This window comes from Serinus canaria, chromosome 2, assembly GCF_022539315.1.
Source record: "Serinus canaria isolate serCan28SL12 chromosome 2, serCan2020, whole genome shotgun sequence".
Taxonomy (NCBI): Eukaryota; Metazoa; Chordata; class Aves; order Passeriformes; family Fringillidae; genus Serinus; species Serinus canaria.
Window position 1 is genome coordinate 10,800,453 of NC_066315.1, and position 23,024 is coordinate 10,823,476.

General features: G+C 37.3%; 1 protein-coding gene across 3 annotated transcripts in view; it reads left to right on the forward strand.

The window, feature by feature from the left end:
- The window catches only part of WDR37 (WD repeat domain 37), a 43,621-nt gene that overhangs the window by 437 nt on the left and 20,160 nt on the right, over positions 1-23,024 (forward strand). The window contains exons 2-10 of one of the 3 annotated variants that reach the window (XM_050970807.1): positions 301-494; positions 5,009-5,040; positions 8,879-9,056; positions 11,726-11,822; positions 13,492-13,587; positions 13,755-13,819; positions 18,933-19,068; positions 20,425-20,496; positions 22,279-22,323. In XM_050970807.1, coding sequence (XP_050826764.1) covers positions 8,919-9,056; positions 11,726-11,822; positions 13,492-13,587; positions 13,755-13,819; positions 18,933-19,068; positions 20,425-20,496; positions 22,279-22,323 — 649 coding nt within the window. In that variant the 5' untranslated portion in view covers positions 301-494; positions 5,009-5,040; positions 8,879-8,918. The remainder of the gene's footprint in view (positions 1-300; positions 495-5,008; positions 5,041-8,878; positions 9,057-11,725; positions 11,823-13,491; positions 13,588-13,754; positions 13,820-18,932; positions 19,069-20,424; positions 20,497-22,278; positions 22,324-23,024) is intronic. The other 2 variants (XM_030229276.2, XM_030229282.2) reach the window with 2 other exon arrangements.

Sequence of the window (23,024 nt, forward strand, 5' to 3'; positions counted from 1 at the left end):
CCTGCGCCGTGCCGCCGCCGCCGCCCAGGCCCGCGGCGCCAACCGGGGCTCCTGCCCGGGCACCCCCTCCCTGCCCGTCCTATTCTGCTTTATTTCCTCGTGAAATGACTTGCACGTTCTCGTATAAAAACCCGAAATAAGCGAAAATAAGCTCTCCTTCCTTTTCGGTGTGTGGCGGTTTTTGAGCGCTTCCAGCCCCAGGCTGTAGGGATGGTTCCAGGTCTGTGGGTAGGGAAGCCGAGGGTGCTGTGAGGAGACTCCTCTCGCTAACTTTGTTCGTGTGCTTCTGCCTATCCTAAGGACAGGCCAAGCGTAGAGCCCCAGTAGTTTACAGGTGGCGTTCAGATCCTCTGACACCTGTACAAATGGAGTAAACTTGGAAACCTCAAATTTCTGAAGAGGGGCACAGCTAGATGATGAGGGGAGCATCGTTTGTGGTGGCATGGGGTGAATCTGGCCTTCAGCAGTGGGAGGATGACATGGAAGTGTCCAAGGTGGGTAAAAGTTGTCTGCAAAGAGCCATCTTCAGTAGTCCTCTCATTTTCTGAACTAAAACCCTGTGAAAATAAGTTTGAGAGAAAAATATATATGCTTAATGTATTCAAGGGTTGAGTGGATGCTAGATTCCATTCCTTATGTGAAGACAAGGAAAACTTCTTTCAAGTTGTGTTGATCTGTGGCTCAAGGACATCATGGTGTTTGTGAGAAAAGAGAAACTTCTAAGTGTGGTTTTATCTTTCTTGTCCAGCTTGTCAAATTTATTTTGTTATTGCTGTTAAAGTGGGCTTTCTATAACAGTAATGTCATGGAAGGTTTACGTAAGAAACTGGTGGAACAACTTCTTCGAAGTGATTCAGTGTCATTGAGTACACCTTGACATGATACAAACGTCTGTTGCTCAGGCACCCATCTTGCAACATAACAACTGCATCACTTGCCTTGAGCAAATTTCTGAAACTGCTTTCCAAGCAAGTTTGCTGTTGGCGTTTCTTGATGTTTTTGAAAGAGAGCTAGTAACCCCAAGAACCCACAAGTATGTTTTCTAATGAGTAGTTTAGATTAGATAATCTTTGGGCATGATGTCAGCTCTAACCTGTCTTGTAGTAACTTTAGATTTTGTTTTGTGTGTTGTGGACTTGGGCAATTATTTTAAGAAAAGGTGCTGGCACCAAACATTAGCATTTAAGGACAACTGTAATATTGATTGTCTTTTAATTGCCAGTTGTTTACATGTATGTTTGTCCCTGAACTGGTTTTATCATGTTAAATCTAAAGATTTTAAGATGAGACTGCCTCTTTAATATAGACAGGGCCTTCCACCATCTATTTTTTTAAATTCAGGACTTGTTTGAAGCATGCAGTCTTTAGTATGGACTGAAGTGCTTAAGTTTGTTGGTACAGTCACAAGATAAATATTGTGAGTGTGGTGATAACGTCTGATGAGAAGATCTTACTTCTATAAAATCCTGAAATTGCAAGCTGGAACTAGTATGTGCCAAGTAAGGAGGAATTAAGTGGTGTTGCATTCTATAAATTTGAGATGAGATTAGGATAATTTTATGTCATGGAATTTTAATTCTTGGAGCTAAGACTAGTAGGTTGTCTTGTGAGGTGAAAGGCAGGGTGAGAGGCTTTTTTTGGAGGCCAACCCTTCAAAGCCCTGTGGGGGAGAGTTGGTTATTGCTCTGTGAATGACATCTGAGGAATGGACAGGAATCAGGATGGTCTTCTTGCAATCCAGAGTGATTTGTATTTTCTCATCTGCTAGCAATATGTGCTGACTATTTTTGGGCTTGGTGTTCAAGATGGTAGGCTGGGTGCTCACAGTGCTCTTACATGGACTATTGGTAGGTTCTGTAGTTCTCTGTGCTAGACCACATGAGGTAATGCTTCAAGAATGTGCTGTTCAGAGATTATTTATTGGTGCTTCTGAAGAGCTTGGTAGATATATTACAGTTCGAGTCAAAATTACTTGCTTTTGTTCAAGTCTTAAGAATGAAAAGATTTTAGTTTACTATATATTCCAGATGAAGAGCAGTGATACTAGAGGCCACTGTGCTTGAATAAGACCATAATAGCAATTAATTGCTACATCCATAACAAGTACACAAGTATTATTTTTTTAGGGACTAGCAGAATAAGATTCTGGCTTCTGAGTGTGGTGCAGCACTTCCTTGAACAAACACCTGGTTAAATTGCCTTTGCTCTTGAACTTCCTTAGGATTCCTCCCCCTCAGGTCCTGTATTTGCATCCCTGTGCTTGCATGGAGGCTACTTCTAGGTTGTTAGGGATTTGCTAATACAGAAATGGGAGCTGCAGTGTCTGTGAAACAGCTGAGGAAATAAAGTACCCTTCAAACATATTTTAGGAGTTAACCAGCTGTAAGTAATTTAGCAGGACCTGATGCTGTCTGTTGAGTTCTTCAATAACGTCAGTTCATCAGTACTTCTAAATAAAGGAAGGTACAATATATACTGATAGGTTACTAGCTAGTGTTGAACATAAGATTGTATTGTACCTTGCACCATTTAAACTAGTTGAAACAATGAGCACCCTCAGGTGGCACTGGTCTCAAAGGGAAGCTTTCAGGTCTTAGTCTGATGGTTATTAGTGGACCCAGGAAGGTTTCTACTATATTAAAGGAAGTCCAAGTCTGCTAGTGATTGTTGTTTAGTATTAGATAATATAAGCTTGTATGGTGAGAGTAACATTTTTTGCTTTAGCAGGCTGGATGGCATGCTGGGTCAGCCCTGCATTTTGGTGTGAATGCAGCATTTGCTGACATAGTTGAATTAGCAAGATCAGAGCTTGCTAGCTGCAGAACTGTGCTGGCTTACGTTTGGATGTTGGTGTTAGAAGCTTGCTTAGAGTAGGTATTCACTAATGTTTTAAAGTTTTTATCCTTGATTTCAGCTGTATAACATACTTCAAATTTATTGGTGCAGCTTCTTTACTCTGCTTTCCATTGAAAGGAGGTTGTCACCTTCAGTGGTGGATGCCTGCTTTCCCCTTTTACATTTCGAGGAACATCCAGTTTCATTTGAAAGAAAGCTGCACTAAATTTAGGAAAAGAAAATATTGTAATGCTTGAGTGGATTTCACAAGGTTTGAGCACACTCATTAGTGTTTCTAGCATCATCTGCGATGATTTGGAATGGTTTTGTTTCCTAAATATTTACCTTTAGCAAAACAGCTAGTCTTACAAAGCAGTCTATTTAGCCTGATCTTTCTCAGGTGTGTTTTAGTCTTGCAGCTTGCATTGAATTAATGGCACTTGAATGTACAGCATCACTGAAGCAAATTGTTCACTGAAGACCTCAAAATGAAAGTTTTACTCCTTTAAATTTGATTTCTTTGCATATTAATAGAAGAGTGTAGTGGCAAATGTTGATACTTAAATTCCCTTAACTCATGAATAATGCTGTCAAACTGAGTTCCGTGTAATTAAGAACCTAATAACTGTAATCATTCTTCTCTCTTTCTGTTTTCCCTCCTTGCTTTGTGGAAAAAGCAGCCCCAAACCCACACACTCCCCTACATTAATGGGCATCTTTGTATTGTAATGTTTTAATGCTGCACTAGACAATAATTACTATTGTAAAATGTCTTTGTGCTTTATGTAGTATACACAGAAATTTTCTTCTAAGCCATGTTTGAAAATGGGAGACATGAGATGAAGAAATTTAAGCACACACAAATACACTAAAATGGTATGGGTTTTTTTATTCCATTTGACACAATCATTTAAATAGCAACTGTTGCTATTTCTAAACTCTAAAGAAAATGGAGCAGAGAGATGTTGGGGAAGATGTTGCTGAATCTTCCTGATGCTTTCCCTTTACAGACTTGTGTATTGCCTTGAATGAACAAAAAAGGAAATGCAATACTGTAGCCATTCTGTCTGTGCTCTGACAGCAGAGCACAGCTTTTCTCCCTGGCTTCAGCAACATGCATACCCCAGGAATTCTTTCCTTTCAGCAGCCTTCTTGTTCTGTGTTCAAGAGCAGAAGTAGGCAAGTATGATTAGTTACTGCTGCAGTGAGTTTTTAAGTCTGGAAAGGCCAGTGTGTACACTCTTTGTTGGTGCTGTTTCTCTGTTGTAGCTGACTAAAACAGTAATTGGTTACACATCTGCTCTTTACTGTTACTCTGATGAAATACTTCCTGTGACTGAGTACATCTGTTACAGAAAGGTAGGTAGTGGAACTTTAATTTAGCACACTGTAAAATATCCTGTGAGTTTAATTAAACAGCATATCTGAAATACTGCAGCATCTTTGCATTCAGCAAGTACTAACCACCTGTGGTCTAGATGTTTTCTGGGACATCTTTTACTCCCCTACTTCTGCAGATTTATATTGCTAGAAAGGTTCTCTCGAGGCTTTGACAGATCATTGTGTGAAGTCTATGCAAACGGAGTATTTTCCAAAATGTTTGAGCAGAATAGCTCAGTATGTCTCTTAATCTCACTTCTTACTAATACAGTACTTGTGAACTGCCACCCTTAGTGAAAATAGTTTAGTAATACAATATGCTTCCTCTTTCTCCCCCTCTCCCTTTTTTCTCAGAAAGTACTTTTATTCAGGCTTTTTTTATGCTTCATTGCTATTTTTTAGCTTCGGTGAATTTAGCTTCATTTGATTCAGGAAGCAAGATTCCAAAACTTCTTGGTGGTTTCTCCATCCTACTTGGGGCTTTACTGAGTAGAAGGAAAGTGACCTTAGAGAATTTTTCTTTTCAGAACCCATTTGGAACACTCAAAAGTTAAGATTAACTATATCTGGCTAATAATATATAATAGATTGTTTTGAAGCACTTTTTTCTTACTTGGTTTCACTGGGATTTGGTGTCTAGCCTTGACCTGTGTTTGTGTTTTCCCTCATCCCCCACCCCTTTCCTGTTGTCTGGTGTGTTCTAACTACAAAAGTTTCAAAGAATTGAAAGACTTTGACTGGTTTGTGTACTACTGACTGTTTCACTAATCAATATTTAATATGGTTTTCATAGGATATGTAACATGACACTGATATTCTGGACAGGTAATTTTCATTGTTTGAAAACCTTACATAATAAGGGGAATCAGGTAACTGCTAGAAATGAGCACCTAATTTTTTTTTAGCATCATATTGCCAAGGATCTGTTTTGTGAAATCTACTCTTGAAAAACCTATAGCTTCTTACTGCTGCAATTGGAATCAGAAGAGTTATGAAATTATCAAAGTGAAGTTAACATTTAAAGGGACACTGTCACTATTTTAAAACTGAATTTAAATCCTTGTTCTAAAAAACCATGTTGATTATTGCTCCATTACTCAAAGTTTGTCAGGCTGTTTGGTGGGATTCAGAACAATACTATTAAAGGCAGTGAAGCTATTCCCCTGGACTTTTCCTTCCCATCCTCTGTATGCACATGCCTGCTTGTGGCCTCTTTGGTTTCAGCTTTGCTGTGGCTGTGTGCACCCTCCTGCCGAGCCTGGGAACAGTTGCATGTTTGCCCTCTCCAGAACGTGCATGGGTGGTGTGTCATGCTGCTGCATGGGGAGAGGGCAGTCCCTGGCAGTGACACTGGCTGCAGGTGAAGTGCTGCTGCCAAACAGAGACAGTGACAGTGATTCCTACCCAGTCTGCTCCGTTTGCTCACGAGCTGCCTAAGTAGAAACTTCTACATAGTGTACGTGAGAATTTCACTCTGTAAAGATGTAATCTCATGCATATGACTGTGTCCCTTTAAATTCTATGTCCTAGAGTGTATAGCTGCCAAATCTGTGTGGACTGATGCTGAATGCTGCAGTTGATTAATTGAGGAAAGGGATAGCACCCAGAGGGACCATGAAAGGCTTCAGGAGTGGGCCCATGCAAAGCACATGAAGTTCAACAGGACCATCTGCAAGGTCCTGTACCTTGGGTTGGAGCAGTCCCCGATATCAGTGCAGGCTGGAGGGTGAACAGATTGAGAGCAGTCCAGCAGAGAGGGACCTGGAGGTACTGGGGCATGAAAAACCAGACATGAGGCAGAAATGTGTGCCTGCAGGCAATGGCACAAGAAGATGTGGCCCTGTTTGAGCTAGTCCAGAGAAAAGCCAGAGAAGTTATCAGTGTGCTGCAAACCTCTTCTGTGAAAAAAAAAAAGCTGAGAGAGGTGGGGTTTTTAGCCCAAGAGGGTTCTCTGGGGACACCTTATCAGGGTCTTTCAATACTTAAAGGGAACTTTGGAGAAAGAGAGACTTATTGCCAGGGACTATAGTGATATGACAAGGAATAATGATTTTAACCTAAAAGAGGGTAGATTGAGATTAAACAGAAGGAAGAGTTTTTTTACATTGGGGGTGGTGAAACATGGGCACAGGCTGTGCAGAGAGGCAATGGATGCCCCACCTGTGGAAACATGCAAGGTCAGGTTGGACAGGGCTCTGAGCAACCTGATGCAGATAAAGATGTCCCTGCCCATTGCAGAGGAATGTGACTAGATGACCTTTAAAGGTCCCTTCCAATGCATATAATTCTACTCAAAAAAAGGATATTGCTCGGTAATGTCCTCCAAAATGAAGTAGCTTGGCAGAAAGGGCAAGTGGAAACTAACATAGTTAAAACAATGGCTTCTAAGGCATAAGCCACATTAACATCTTTGTGTCTAACAGTTCAGGAGCCACATCTGGCAGGGATTAGAAATTGTCTTTTGGGGTTTTTTACACCCCTCTGCCCCCACATCTTAAGTGAAACGGTGTTAATGGATTTATGGTATTATATGTAGCTATGTGTATGAATAAAACTGTCTCAGCAAATCTGCCTGTGTGCACACTGATGCTTCTGGCCTTAAAATGTAATCCCAAACTGCAGAATATGGTAACTGAAGGCCATTGAAAGAGTGGTTTCCAAGGGAGCTAGGAAGCAGGATGGAAGAGGGGAAAAAAAAAAAAAAAGTATGTGCTTGGGATCTGATCTTCTTTTGAAAAGAAATAGAAATGTGATGAGCATGGAAAACCTGTTCCTCATTCTTGACCATATGTCCATGAGCAGGAAGATACTTAGTGAAGCCCAGAAAATTGGCAGTAACTGTTTATGGGATGGACTTTTAAAAATTTTTGTAGAGGAATCTAGCCACTGTGAATAGCAGAATTTAGGCAAATAAGGAACTACCCAATGGTAGTTTTTTCTAGTCTCTTCTTTAATTTGTGAATATAGCCATTTAGTTACTACTGATTAATCACACATAAAATGCTCTGATGGGATTAGGTGCAGGGGAGGACTCTGTGGGATCCAGGGGATGTGAAAAATAAAATTTAGTACAGTACAGGTCACTGGTGCAACCTAAATTTTATTTTAGATTCACTATGGAATTGGTGTCAGGGTACTGGAACACAGTTCTTCTAAAAGCTAATTAAAATACCAAGTTTTTTAATAAGGATGGATGGGCATTAAAATCTTAACTAAATTTAGTCTCATTTTTGATACTAATATCTGTATCTTTATACATTTTCATTTTGTGATATAAAACCCAAAGGAGATTTCAAGCTCATGTTATTCACAGTGCATACTGTGTTTTTAGTAATGCTTTCCTTGGCTTTATGATCTGGTAAAAGGCTGCAAACACCAAGTCAAACCCCTGAACTGGTTAATGCCTGTCTTGTTCATAGCAATGGTGCTCATTCCTAGCGTGAGATCCAGCGTGTTGGCGGATCTTAAATTGGAAGTGGCCCTGGGTTTGGTTTAAATTTTCTCTGATCAACTTGTGTAAAAGGAAGCTCAGTTGCCTGGTTAGCTTTGCCAACTCTGCTCTCCTATTTCTCTGCAGACTATTGCAACTATTTTAAGTTTTAATTGTTGTTTCAGAAATGATTTATGCTGGAGAATGAATTTTTATTTTGTTCTCATTGTGCATGATTGAAAAATTTTGGGTAATCAATCCTGAAACATTTGAAATGTTTAACAACTGGTACCCCATGAAACAAAAATTAATTTCTGTTGAGTGATGGGTTTAAATTAAAAAAATCCAGTAATTAAATGTTTGAAAAATAAGATTTTGACAGTAAAGAACATATTCTCCATATTTATGCAATCAAACATAATTTGATTTTTCATATATATTCTCCGCATCTGTGCAATAAATCAGTATATTGATTTTTTCTTAAACAGGGAAAGCAGTAGCTCATACATGGTAATACTGTTTGGTGATACTGTCAGGTGGTTTTAGGCATATTGAAATGCATATATTTGGTTTTATCAAGGTGACAGAAATGAACCACATCACCAACAGCCTGTTAAGTCAGGTGCACTTTCACTATTCTCATAAATTCATGGGAATTTTCATTATTAAGGCAAGTGAAACCATGAGCTGCCAAAATTGGTGGAAGGTAGTTTTCAGAACTTCTGTAATGAAAATTAGTTTCTGCCTAATTCTGAACAAGGACGTCTGTTAAATTTTGTATAGTAATACTTAAAGTTGAATAATACATTTTTAACCTGACAGTGTCCCTAAATTACCATGTTTGCTTTCATTTTCCAGCTGGGTTTTAATTTTGCATGCATTTCAGTGAACTATGGTATGCATAATAGTTGTTTCCTGGAAGCATTTTGGGGCTGTCTCTGCTGGTGTTCTCCAAAATGAGCAAGGAAGTGGAATTAATTTTCCTTTTGTGGAGGTTTGTTAGCTAATGAATTAATAATGCAGAAGCAATTCCATTCTATTTACATATATGCATATGGTTTTGAACTTAATGTTGTTTGAAGACCAGCTATAAGTAAGAGGGAACTCTTCTTTTTAATGACAACCCAAACAACTCCAAAGTTTAGTAGAACTAAATCCTTCCATTTTGAGAAAAATATTTAAATAGTGGTTCGTTTGGCAAAGCAATCTGTAATGTATAATGCTTGTCCTTAGTTTACCATAGGAGCCTCTGTGAAGCTGTTTTTTTGAAGTAATGCCAATAGAAAGTGGAAGCTGTGCATCTGCTCGCCAAGCAAAGCAGAAACGAAAATCCCACAGCCTTTCCATCCGGAGAACCAACAGCTCCGAGCAGGAGCGGGCGGGACTGCAGAGAGACATGTTGGAAGGGCAGGTAAGGTGATGCTTGGGAGCTTGCATCACTTTTTTGTGTGTTTCCTATGGGGAGAAGCTAAACAAACTTAAATATTGAAATATGTTCAGTAAAGCTGCAGGAACAGTGGATTTTGTTGCTTGTAAGTGTTGACTGCCTTTGGAGATCTTTGATGTGAATGTTGACAGTGTTTCAGGTTGTGTTTAGACCCGTGGAGTTTATCAACCTCTGTGTTTTCTTAGATGAATGATCAAGCCATAAAACAGCATAAACCCCAGCCTGTTTATTCATTGCAACTTCTCCCTCCCATCTGCAAAAGAAAAAAAATCAAGATTGATTCTTGCTTTCATAAGTTTGCCTTTGGAATAGTAGCAATCCAGAAATATGAATAAACCAAATACTTCTTTTGATGACTCTGATAGGGAAAATATTAGTTGGAAAGCTGTTCTGCATTCCTTTCCATAAAGTAAACAAATACTGCCTGCCTGACAGAAGTGTGAGCTAACTCAGATTTTTGTTTGTGTGGGTTTTTTTTCTTGTTTGGCTCAAATGAAGGTGTGCTATTCTGGGATTAAACTTAAGGGAAGGAACAGCAGCCACTGCTTCTGTAGCTTTCTCAATCACGTCAATGTAGTGGGGGCAATCTGGACTTGGAGTGTTGCACCTAAAAATTCTGAGGTTATCTGTAGGTTCTGTCAGAAGCAGTACTGGCAAATATAAGCAAATACTAGTTTAAAAGTATTGTCAAATTGTTAGTGTGTTAGTGTGGGACTGGCAAAGATGATGCAAAACTTGATTTTTATGAGACAGTTGGTTTGAAACAGAAAAGGAGTTTGGCTACGAGAAACCTCACACTGAAGTCTTCAGAAACACTGAGTGGAAAACCTGGTGTTTTCTCAGTGTTGTGACTGTTTTATTTTAATTAAATCTGTTTTTCAGTAAATCATAGCATTGGTTTTCTGGGAATTAACAGAGCCTAAGTTGTTGCTTCTAGTCATCTAGAAATTGGAGAATCAAGTACTTGGATAGAAAACTCTTCGAGTATTTGTATGTACTGCAGGCTTACACTTCAGGATAGGTGTGAAGGGCAACCGAGAGGTAAAGATATTCTATTACCCAAAATGTTAAGCTGTAAACCAAAATGTTAAGCTGTTTCAAGTATTTTAGGCTGTAATGCATAGATGTTTAAAATATTTTACCGATCATCTTGTTGGATTTTGTTGACCTTGATCAGTTGGGTGGCAGATTCTATCAAGTACAGAGTTTTAATGCCCCTTCACAGTGGAGCTGTAAACCTAATGAGATCTAGCTAAGGACTTTTGCAGATAAAGAGATAACATTATTACATGCTGTTTTAATAAGCTGTTTTAAACAATGCCAACTTTAAACAGAGGAAAGGAAGTGAATGCATTTGACTATGTTGGTTACTTCATTACAAGTTTAGATTTGTTTATACTTTCAGGCTTTGAGAAGTGGTTTGAATAACTTTTCTGCATCTCCTTTTTGGTTGCAAAAATTATTGGATAAGTTAGTTTCTTCCATAACCTTGCTGTGTGAAATTATTGGGTGATTGAATTTGAAATAATTCTTCTAGTTTCGGTGTTTCTCTTAATAGTGTTTAATGCATTTAGTATTTTTGTTTAATCAGTTTTGTTTCATGTTGGTTTTAATTAGGATCTGTTGTGCTTCTGGTTGTCAGTGAATGCCTGAACAAAAGAACCCTATCAAGGGAGAGGCAGATGAAGAAAGGAATGATGTAGAGGGGCTTAAGGAGCATGGTCCCACTTCTTCCAGCACAGGGCCATGGCTTAAATCAGCTGTGAACCTGTGTAAAATTGTGCACAAAGCAGGTGTGCTCTGGTTCATGGCTATGAGTGGTTTCTCTTGCTCTCTCTTTAAACTTTGGAAATCACTTGCAGAGCCAGGGTCATGGCCGGCCTTTCCCGCTGTGCCTGCAGACAATTCCCGGGGCTGGGGCGGAAGGTGACTCAGTTAAGTGAAAACTTTTTTAAAAAGAAATTTATAGCTGGCTACCTGGGTAAATAGTAAATGTAGTAAGCCAATTTACATATTGTAGTCTATGAGCAACTGAAGAATAGAGTGCTTGAGTAATATCTGAGGAGGGAAGGATTAGAAATTGTAGTTTTCTTCACACTTAGTTATGGTTAGTGACAAAAGTAGGTAAATGTCAAAAATACATTTAAAATTTTTGTTTGTCTTAAGCTTTGGTAATGAGATGCATTGTGTTCACAACTTTCCAACCCATTGCATAGTCTTTTGAATTACTTTATCAAACAAAGGTATTCTTTTTTCTTGAACTGGAAACATATTGATATTCAAAATAATTTTTTTATTACTTTCTATTTTTTTATGAATGAATCTTTTTAAATGAATTGTACATGCATCTTGAATTGTACATGCATCTTGATTTTATAATTTTTCTCTAGTAGAAAAAACCAAAACAAATACCATGGGTGATTTGAGTTCTATCCCTTGAGAGAGAAAGAATATATAAAATGAATAATTCTGTGATGCACAGAGCTATTTGTTTTGTGTTCTACACTAGGAGTAGGTTTAATTTGCCTCCTTGTTGGGACATTGAGATAACTGTTAAAATCAGTTCAGACTGAAGAGTAATTTTATCAAATATATATAGAAAAAATATAAGCCCCCAGTATTTTGCCTCCTAGGATTCTAAGTTACCATCTGCTGTCCGGAATACACTCCTTGAACTTTTTGGACAAATAGAGCGGGAATTTGAAAACCTGTATATTGAAAATTTGGAATGTGAGTATGTATTTTTTTTTCTCTAACTTAGGAATTGTTCATATTTAGGTTATATAAATATTAATTAAAATGTTTACATTGGATAATATAGTATAATTGGTGTAGCTTTTCTGTAGCAGTTTAGTAGTTTTTCTGAACTTGTAGCCAAAGATGGAGTTTGTACCTTTTCAGAAAAATCACTTTCTTAGCTCTTTGATGCAAGCAGTGAGAACTGATGTCTGTCAAAGCCAGTGAAGGGTTGTCTCCATATCATCATATCATCTGGTTATGTTAATCTCCAGAAACTCCATCCAGCCTTTGAAGTTTTTTGCTTTGTTTTATATTTACAGGCTTAATTATAATGGTGTAATATTAGTAAATAAAATTGGAAAAGCTACTTGCTTGAAAAAGTGTAAAATGGGGAGGTTTTGGATCAAACTACTTCATTGCATAACCAGCACCTGCAGCTGCTCAGGAGTTTTGAAGTCAAGCAGTCAGATAAAAATTCCAGGTGTTATCTTAAAAAGATATTTGTTTGATGACAGTGCAGTTGTCTGATAATGTAAGTGATCCAAGGTGATGTAAGAGGATCCCAAGTTAAGTAACACAGGCCTATACAGTAAAGCCTCCCTTGCTATAATGTTAGGCTGTTTTACATTGGCTTGGATTCTGATTTGTGTCAAAGTCAGTTTTTTTTCCACACCTAATCAGTTCCCACATTTAAACCAGACACTCACGTTTAAAAAAAATAAAAAAATTCTTGCCTGCTTTTTATGACATGGTCTGGGGTTTTTATTCTCTTGAAACCTGTGATTGTTTTGGTTAAAGGCTGTCTTCAAAAGTATGCATTTTTTAGTGACAATTTGCACAACTGAATTCTCAGCCTCCTGCTGAGAAGTTGGTTGGTAGCAAGAAAAGTAGAATTTCCTTCCCCAGCCTTCAGAAATGCTTGTCAGAAAACAAGTGGTGGATTTGTACCCTCCAGAGAATGATTATTTTCTTTCTTTTCCATTTCCATTTCTTTATCTACTTTCTTTACCTCACAGCTCTAGTTATGATTGTGATCTCTTTTCACCCCCCCTGACAATTTCTAAATTTTTCTCTTCTCATGCTGAGTCTAATATTTTTTGTTCTTGGTCTAATTCCTGTGCTAGGGCTGGAGTTATTGTAAAGAGAATTTAAAAAGAAAATAAATCCCAAAAGTATAAAAAAATTGTCATTTGCAGCACTACCTTTCCTGTGAGACTCTAGTAGTAGACAACTATTCAGGGAGAATGCTATTTTGTGATTAATAAAACCTGTGTTAAGAAAGGATGTGGTAATTCTGTGGCTAAAATATTTATGATGCCACAAGTTTTCTGTCTTCTGCCGGATTTAACTCAACACAGATGGGCCGTGTATTTCACAGAAATGGTTTTGTTAAACCTCAGCCTTATTTATGAATAAGAATAATTAGAAGCTACCAATACTTTGCGTGGAATCTGGACCAAGGTTGATCTCTGGAAAATTCAGTATGGTCTTGCTTTATGTCTTGGTGAGACCTGCTTTTACAAAATCCCAGTTCATCTCCTTTCCTCTCCTTAGCATAAAATAGCTCACTTACTAACCATAACGGGTCTTAAATAGTGTGATAATGCTGTTATTAATGATAGTCAGTTTTTGTGGTAACGTGAATTTCTGGGTTTGTTAGTGCGTAGGGAGATTGATACACTGAATGAGCGCCTAGCAGGGGAAGGACAGACAGTTGATGGTGCTGAACTGAGCAAAGGACAACTGAAAGCAAAAGGTAAGAGAGCCACAAAGAATCCTAAACCAGTATTTTTGAATCCACTTTTTTGTACTTTGTTGACCAAAACTTAGAATGTTACTGAAGGGAATGAATACCAGTTACTTATTTCAAATACAGCATTAGCTTCTTTGTGTATCTTCCTTTGTATTTATTTGTCTCCACAGCCAGTCATAGTACCAGTCAGCTTTCTCAGAAATTAAAGACAACTTACAAGGCATCTACTAGCAAGGTATGAGACAAATTAATCTCTACTCATCCATGTGTTCTTGTGAGACTAATGTGACTGTCTTTTAAGTTGTAAATTGTGGTTTCTTTAAGCTGGGTAGTGCTGGTCTGTAAATAAATCTGCCTTCTAACGAGCAGTATGTTTATCTTGGATTCATCAATGACCTATTACTTCAACCATACCATATGATATTGTTACAATAATTGCTCACCTTTTTTGAAGAAGGGATATTGGAGGGGAGAGAGTGTGCACATGTGTTTGTGGGAGTGATGTTTTGTAAACAGGACTAAAAAAATAATTCTGTTTCTGAGGGAAATAGAGAACTTGCTAGTGGATTTCTGAATAAAGATTTGGGTATTGCAGTTGAAATGGGGATTTAAGTAGGCGCCTCTACGTGTACTATTACACATTCCTTTTAAAAATAATTTTTATTTTTAGCTATGAGACTAGAACAATTTATTTCCTTAATGTTGCAAGTCTTGCTCATCAGTGGTTAGTCATGTTTTTTTTGCTTGGTGTACTGGCACAGTTAACCTTTCTGATGCTTTTTATTTTGTACATCTGCATCAGCCTGGTATTTTTATTTTCCTCACTCTCTCCTCTTTTTCAATTTTACAGAGTGTTTACCTGCTGCTCTTTTTTCTCTATATCAGAGTCATTTAATGATGCATTATTAAGGTTGAATAAAATGTGAAGAAACCACAGTGGAATCTGGAATGTGAATCAGCTGTATAGTCAGCTCTGTGGTGACCTGTAATGCAGGCTGATATGTGGTGTACGTGTCTTGGAAATGCCTTCTCTTAAGTATGAAAGTTTGAGAGTAAGAGTAGTAATGAAATAGACTAAAGCTGCTGTGGTTTATTTGTTCTCCTTTTTATTTTGTTTTTTTTTCAAACTTTTATTCTTGCCAATTTGATGCATAAAGGTGCCTCTTTCAAGACTTAAAGACTTGAAAATTCTTTAATGAGACTGCTTAAATAGTGTCAACATAATATTAATAGGGACTGTATAGTTCTGGTACACCTACTATGTAGTTATGAATTAGTACCCTCTAGGGTAATGTGGTGTTTTGTGGTTTTTTTTTTGTTTTGTTTTATTTATTTGTTTGTTTAGTTTCTTTTGTTTGTGGGGTTCTTTTTTTGTTTAGGCTTTTAAGGCAGGTGCTTTTCTCTTTTACTTTCTTGCAATGTAGCGCTTGTATTTTTTCCTCATAGATTCAGCATGGGGAGCTGGGAAGTATGAGGAGGAGACTCCTGGGCAGCTGATATGCATGCACATCAAAGCAGCCATGAGTAGTGGAGCATGAAGAATTTAATACCTGAACATTATGCACATCTCTTGTATCAATTGGTAGCCAACAGATATCTGCATGTGCTGATGTATTTCACAACTTTGAGTCAGAATGTACTGGGGAGTAGACAGGAGCTGAAGGAAGTTACAACACAGAGACTATCTCTGTCCAGTGTGTTCTTTGAAACCTTAGTGCACTTCACAGAGGTGCTTTATTTTGACCTCTCTTTCCTCCCCACACAGAAGAGTCAAAGCTGTAAACTATTGCCTCTTGACCCACAGAGAGACTATAGCAAAGAGTTAGAAAAGAACATAACTTTCTAACAAACCATGATTTTTTCCATCTGTACCCTGACTGGATGTAGTTCCCCAATACCCTGTCTGAGGAAAAACACATTTAGAGTTTTAGGAGTTTAGCAGCTTTGAAATTTTTATGGCTGTACTTTCTATGAGCATTGAATGAACAGTGCTGTTTCCCAGAATGGTTGTGTTCCAAACTCCCTGGGGTAGCAGATCACAAGTTTTCTCTTCAGCCCTGCCTTTATACTACTACCATGCAGGGGTTCCTTGGGTGTGTGATTTTTTGGATTGGTTTTTTTTTTTCCCCCCTGTGGAAGATTAGAAGAGGTTTAAGTTTTACAAACCAGTTGTTTTGTGTTATTGCACACAACTATATTTTTCAGATTGACAGTGCATATAGAATGAATTTTTTTCCTGAAAAAAGCCTTTCACTATTTGCTTAATCTAATGAGAAGGCTGATCCTTGACTGCTTTAATATTGGTAATATATACTGGGACATTGTAAGAAATACTAAAGCAATCTATTCATTCTCTTGGGGAAAATGCTGAAGTGAACATTCTAATTTAAGCCCTTCATATGAAATTTCCATGCTGGAATATTTTTCATCACTTAGCTATATATCAAGTTGGCAAAATTCATTTCAGAAAAGCATGGTTTTAGCAGCAAGGGTTATCCACCAGTGTCCAAATCCTGAAGAGGTAGAGTAGATTTAATGCTTGGTACTCTTAAAACTCATTTTTTGTTAATGGACAAGATTCTGTAATTTAACTGGAGTTGGTTTTAGATGCAGGAATCACTATATGAAATCTGAAATCCATGTTTTGATGTTAACAAAATGTAACGGCTTCTGTTAATGATGCCTGGCTTATGGAAGTTGTTACAACATCAGGGAAACATCAATTGTTTATGCAGAGTCCTAAAATAAACTGAAATGATGTAACTTGCTCCATCCAAACTAAATACCAGGATCTCTGATTTGTCTAGATCAGGGTAAAGACTCTTTTAAAAAAGTATAATGCAGCCAGTAGTTAAAATGAATAAAACGTTTTTGGCTATGTAGTTTTGCCCTCACTGCTTGAAGTTGCTTCACAGGACATTCTGTTCATCAGGCACAGTGTAATGCTGCTGGACTGATCCTGAGTTGGTCAGGTTTTCATTCTTATTTCTAATGTGCCTGTCTGTGTAAGAAACTTTGTTACAGGGTGCCTCTCTGCTTGCCATGCAATTATTTCAGTTTGTATTCAATTTTCACTTGTTCACATAGTAAACAATTGTTTTCCTAGTAACAAATCTTTTTGTAGAAGGAAGTACATGAAACTGTATCAATTTAAGAAAGAGGACAGGCAAAGGTGAAACACACTCAGGATGTGGTTGGTCATTTATTTGTGTATGATGATCTACAGAAGTTACTTCAGAAATTTTCTGCACTACAGAGACCTCTTTTTAGCGAGTTGCATGTTCTTTAAATATTTCTTTTCCTGACTTGGGACATTGTTTATGTGTGTTTAGCAAAGCAGGAAGTACTCCAGGCCCTGTCTAGTTTATCCAATTACTGGTATGTGAGGTGAAGGGCAGCAAAAAAGGAAAGGAAAAAAAACTTGGGGAAAGTGTGTGTTGAGTAAATATCTGTATCAGGATGTTTAGTGTTGGATAGTGTTCTTGAACTCTTCTGTGTGTTAATTAAAGACTGCTAATACCTCAAAAGGAGTATTACATCCTTGCCGTTAAATGATCAGTGAAACAGCTGTCAAGCAGTTTTGGAAATTCTGTGTTTGTTGATGGGTAGGGGATAGCTTCTCCTAGAAAACTTTTGCATGGGGTCTTGACTGAACATTAGAAAGACAGAATAGAATGCAAGCACAGGCTGAGTTGGAAAATACCAAGTTTGGAGTTTGAGCTGCATGCTGTATTAGTCCTTTCCTGTTAGTACCTAATTCAGCTCTTCCACTTCTCATACACGAGTCCATTCAATTTGAGGATGGTATACAATGTGAAAGTTGTATCTGCAGGATGGTGTTCAAAATTTAGGAAACTCTGCAGTATGGTTGAACTAACAATCTTTACCATTAGCCCATTTTCTTTTCAGTGCATCTGTAATGACTATTCCTTCTGCTGCTGTGAAACCAAAATGCATATTAGCTGATAATTTGGAATTCAAATAGGGCATTATCATTTCATCATTGGAGAGTTGACATGCTCAGGGTTTGGAATGCTCTTGCAGATTTTCTTTTAGCTTTAAAAATCTTTTTTGAAGTAATTTGCTTTAATGACATACTTAAGATCTTCTATTTTAAAACCAGAAACTAATGGGATTTTAACCTTAGTTTATTGTATCTGAAATGTAGACTTAATTAACTTTCTAACTTGTACTAAGCTGTAGATAAGTCTTAATGTGATTTGTGTTGATGTATTTAAAGGTTTTGATTTAACTGGTCAAATACCTGCCTGTAATTCCATGCTGAGGAAAACACTGATAAATCAAAGTTGGCTTTTTTCAGTTTAACAAAGCTTTTAACAAACTCTCAAAGAAGAGTTATAAGCTTCAAGACTTGTAGGGTAAAAATTGGATATTTGTAACAGTGGTCTTAACTTTTTAAAGCCATCTTTCACGACTCTTGGTTTCAATTGTCTCTGGAAGCGTTCAGCAAGAGAAACTTTTTTTTTTTTGGAATATTGCACTTCCCTTTATCTGAAAATGTAGAATTTTTGCAATTTGCATCCTTTCTGTTGATGCTGAGTGTTTTGAGCATTCCTGCACTGTAGTGACTTGTACTTTTACTGTTTTACTACACTTTTTTTCCTTTTGTTTGATATTACTTATGCACATAGTAATTTGGATTTAATGAGCCTTCTCTGTTTTTCCTTTAATAGCTTCACTTTGAGGGAGCATGCTTATCAAATGTTTAGATGAGTTTGACATATATTTTTAAAAGCTTCATTACACAAATAAACAGGCATATGCTCTCAGGTTGATGTTTGATTTGATTAGCTTCATACAGTTTTAAAGAAAAACAGCTGTGAGTGTTTTAAATTGGAATGTTTCTGGGTTTTACTAGAGTTATATAATAAGTACATTTTTTTCAAAGACATTGCACTGGCTAGCAGGGACTGTCTGAATTATCAGATGTACTTGTTTGGGAGTAGGCAAGGAAAGTTTTAAGGTCTTTTGCTGGGTTTGCTCTTTTTCTTTTTTTTCCCATTAAAATCCTTGCCCAGACTGAATGAGAAATGCACTCTGCAATTGTACAACTCATTTTTCCAATAAGATTGCATCATTGTAGTACAAAATAGTTTGTCTTGCATTCTGTAAAAGAGCTGCTATTAAAAAAGAAGAAAAAAATAAATGAGAGGTATGTTTGCATCCAAACTCACTTTCCTACCATCAAATGTCACATTTTTGACAGCAGTGATTTGTCAGAATATTAAAGAATCATGGAAAAGTTGATATCTATTTTTATTTGTGAGATAATTACCTAATCTTGGATCGATGTGGAAAAAAAAATGTTGGTGTCTCTGCTATTTCAGATTGTATCCAGTTTTAAAACTACAACATCAAGGGCAATCTGTCAGCTGGTAAAGGAATATGTTGGCCACAGGGATGGTATTTGGGATGTCAGTGTCGCGAAAACTCAGCCAGTGGTGTTGGGAACTGCATCTGCTGGTAAAGTTTTGTGTTGCTTGAATATTTAGAAAATTCTGGTAAAGTCCCTAAGCTATAGCAAATACAGATCCAAAGCGTACTCAAAAACTGAGCTTCACACTGAAAGAGTCCTTTTAAAGAAGCTCTGAAGCTGAAAAATTCTTAAAATTGGAATTTCCTTTCACTTAGAAGGTTCAAGCATACTTGTTGGTCTTCCTAAAGTGTGTGCCAGTTCGCTTCCATGCAGGTCACACTCTCCCTAGCCAGCTCTGGCATGTTGGGTGGGGTGAGTGGGTGGGATGGGGAGCTGCTTGCTTGGGGAGGCCTCTGGCACAGAATTCCATATGGCTGGATGCAGAGATCCCTGCAGGTTTTCTATCCTAGTATTGTTTAGTCCTTGTTTTATAGAAGCTGTACATGTGGTCATAGTTTGCATATTCTTGTATTCTTGCATTCTGTCTTTTGCCTCAGAACACAGGGGCAGCTAAAAATCTTAAAGTAAATAGGACTGAAAATTATTAGATTTATTCCTTCCACTTGAGGGGGTACAAGTACTAATGAAAAAAATCACTAAATCTATTATAGTCCAAAAAAAACCAATGTATAGACTTGTGTAGTTTTGGAAAATTATTAGGAAAACAAATAATAATCAGATAGAATCAGTCAATTTGAAGTGACATTCTTTTGAAGCTGGAAGAGAACCTGAAGGTATTGACTAGGCTTTAATATTTATGGACCAGGAATCTCTGCTTCTTGAACTGAACTGTTACAATTTTAATGGGCTTGCTGAGGGGGCACATTTGGTCTTTGTGTGGGGCATCTTGTCTTTGTCCTGATTTAACCTGGAAACCACTCTCCAATTCAGCTTTAAGGTACTACCCACTTAAATACTTGAATTAATTATTTATTTTTGGGTGTGGCAGGATAAGGGAGTGGCATTTGGAGTGATTTCCTTTTTAAATTATTTTTTTAGTGTACTGCAGTGACCTGTATGCATTTGGGATTTCCATGCAGGAAGTAAATAGATTGTGCTTAGAATTCCTGTTTGTAGTGGCTGCCTTTTTCACCATGGAATGCTTTCTCTTTTTGTTTTTGAGTCTCATGATACACAGCTGGAGCATTATACAGAATTTGCCTTTCAATTTGCCTTGCTGCAAATTAATCTGATTAGGACAGCACCTTTACTTTTTGGGGGAGATGTGTACAATGATAAGAAAATGTATAAGGTTTTGTATATAAGGTGGTAGTCAAGAGTTCTGTATTTAAAATCTGTTTCATATGGTATGTGCTACAGTGGAAGATAACTTGTTTGTTGAAAGGGTAAAAATGAAAAACATATGTTTTTAACTATTTACAGCTGCTTTTTAATCTTTGTAGATCACACTGCTTTGCTGTGGAGCATAGAAACAGGGAAGTGCCTTGTCAAGTATGTAGGGCATGTTGGCTCAGGTAAGATAAGGGCATGTCGTGAAAACTGGGAACAGAGCATGGGAGGGGGAAATGTGTTTTGGCCAGCTACAGAAATGTTTATTGTGGTTTCACTTGCAGGTTGGCCAACATCATTAACAAGTCAATCGTGAAGTTCCACTAATTTTCATACAGAGAAGGTTTTGTAATGTGATTCTTTATTGGAGAGGCACATTAAGACAGTTCTGCAAATGCTAAATGAATAAACAAGTCCATATAAAGAAATTTACAGGCACAGTTACGACACTCAGAAGTTAAATGTCATAACTCATTGTGGTCTTGTGCATGTGGAGAACAAAAGAAGCTTATATAATCAGAAATTAGCTGTCTTGCAGGATCTCTGTTATATTTGGGTTAGAACTACAGATGCTAGGTGAATGTCTTTTTGCACTTCTTTGTTTAAGATCTCATATATAATCTGCTGCATAGATCTTGTTTTAATTAACTGTCTAAAAAACAAAGATCTTGTTTTTTAGACAGTTAATTAAATATAGGTGTTTTTCTTTCTTTATACCAGTATGAATGTTGTGGAAACCTGTTTTTTAAACCCTTCTTTGGGTGGGGAGGTGCAATGCAGTGAATGTCTTTGATGTTAATTTTTGGTGTCCAATTTGATAGGAACTTGATTAATGCCCTTCTGCCTCTTAATGAGTTAGAGTACAGGATTTTAAAGTCCAAAACTTGAGAAGTTTTCCATAGCTTTAACTTGCTGTTGTTACCTGAGCACTTTGAGTGATCATACCCTGGGAATGTGAGGAACCCAGTTATTGACCAGGATTGTTTGGTTAAGTAATAACTCATCACATCACATGAACTTTGTGGCAAGGGTACAAATAGAATTAAATTCTCTAGAACTGTTTCAGTTGTGAGTTGTACTTTTGCTTCCTGCTACAAGACTTCTAGCTCCTACTGCAAAAAGATAAATGCATAGAAACAACTGGTGGCATGTTAATGCATTCAGATATCTCAGGTTGTTTGGTGCATGGACCTCTAAGTTCTATAAAGTCATGTTTGAAAACTTCACTCACTTGAACTTTCATGCTGGTAGTTTTCTTTTAAAATTGGTATTTGGATAAGTATGAAAATAAGAAGTTCTAACCTGTATTTAAACAATTGTGTTTGAACAAAAACAAAAGGTAAATAGTATTGTATATACATTTTATATAACTACATACATTACTTGTATAATGGATGGAAATGAGTTCTTAGTTCTGTCTTGAATGAATCTTATGCACTGAAATAAAATGAAATGAAGAGCTTTGTTAGTTGATAGAATTCTTGCAGGACATCCTGTTTTGATTACATATGGTTTCAGGACTGAAATCTGATTTGTATTACTTGCATCAGGTTTTCAGGCATTTGTTCTTGCAATGCTAAGCAAGATGTTGATGGTAATATATAGTAAGTTTTCGCTGAGTTAGAAATAATTATGAATGCTTGAATTCTCTGTATGGAATTCCAGAGCATTATCCTGTCAGCTTACATATGATTTGAATGTGTTTTTTCTATCCTCTCTAACATGAACCACTTGTACTGGATTCAGGAAATAACTTGCTAGAAAATGTGTTATTCTATGTAGTTGCTTTCAGTTGTTTCAATTGTAGCTGCTTTCATTGATACTACACTTTCATATCACCTAACAGATTACTACCAAAAATTGATGAAAACTTAAGAGTACTTGATTTTTCAATGCTTTTAATGATAAAATATTGTGAAAGAATTCTTTTACTATACTAACTTAAAACTTTGTTTTGTTTCATACAGTAAACTCTGTAAAGTTTCATCCCACTGAGCAAGTGGCTCTTACAGGTATGTAAAGTTTTTTCATATGTTAAGTATGTTAATCTTGATGAAAAATAAGGGTGATTTGCTAGTTTGTTCTGGTTGTAGCCTCTCTCCCTATTGCTTGTCAGCATCCTTGTTGATTGAATTATTTTTACATTTGAAGGCATAACAAATCAGAGCTAGATCTTGCCATCTGTGTTTTTCATGTCATATTGTCATTTGTGCTTGTCTGCTCCAAACCAGACACTTAGAATCATACATCAGGTGAATGTTCTGGAATTCATCCCAGAGTACTCAAAGAACTAGTGGGTGTTATGGCAGGATACCTCCTGATTACCTACCAAAGTTCTTGGGAGTCTGGAGAGGTCCTTTCTGACTAGTGTTACTCCAATATTACAAGAAGGGTGTGAGGAAAGACAAGTGGAACTACCTGTTAATCCAATCTCAGTTCCTGAAAAAATTATGGAGATTATACTGGGTACTACTGAAAGGCATTTAAAGAATAATGCAGTCATCAGGCACTGTCAATGTGGGTTCACAAAGGGAAGGTCCTGTTTAATTAATTTGATGGCCTTCTAGGATAAGGTCACCTTCCTTGTGGATGAAGATGTGGTGGATTAAATTTTTCTACTTTTTAGTAAGGATTTTGATGCTGTCCTTCACAGTCTTGTTCTGGACAAGTTGTGCAGCTGTGGGATGAGCTGGTTCATGGTGTGCTGGGCAGC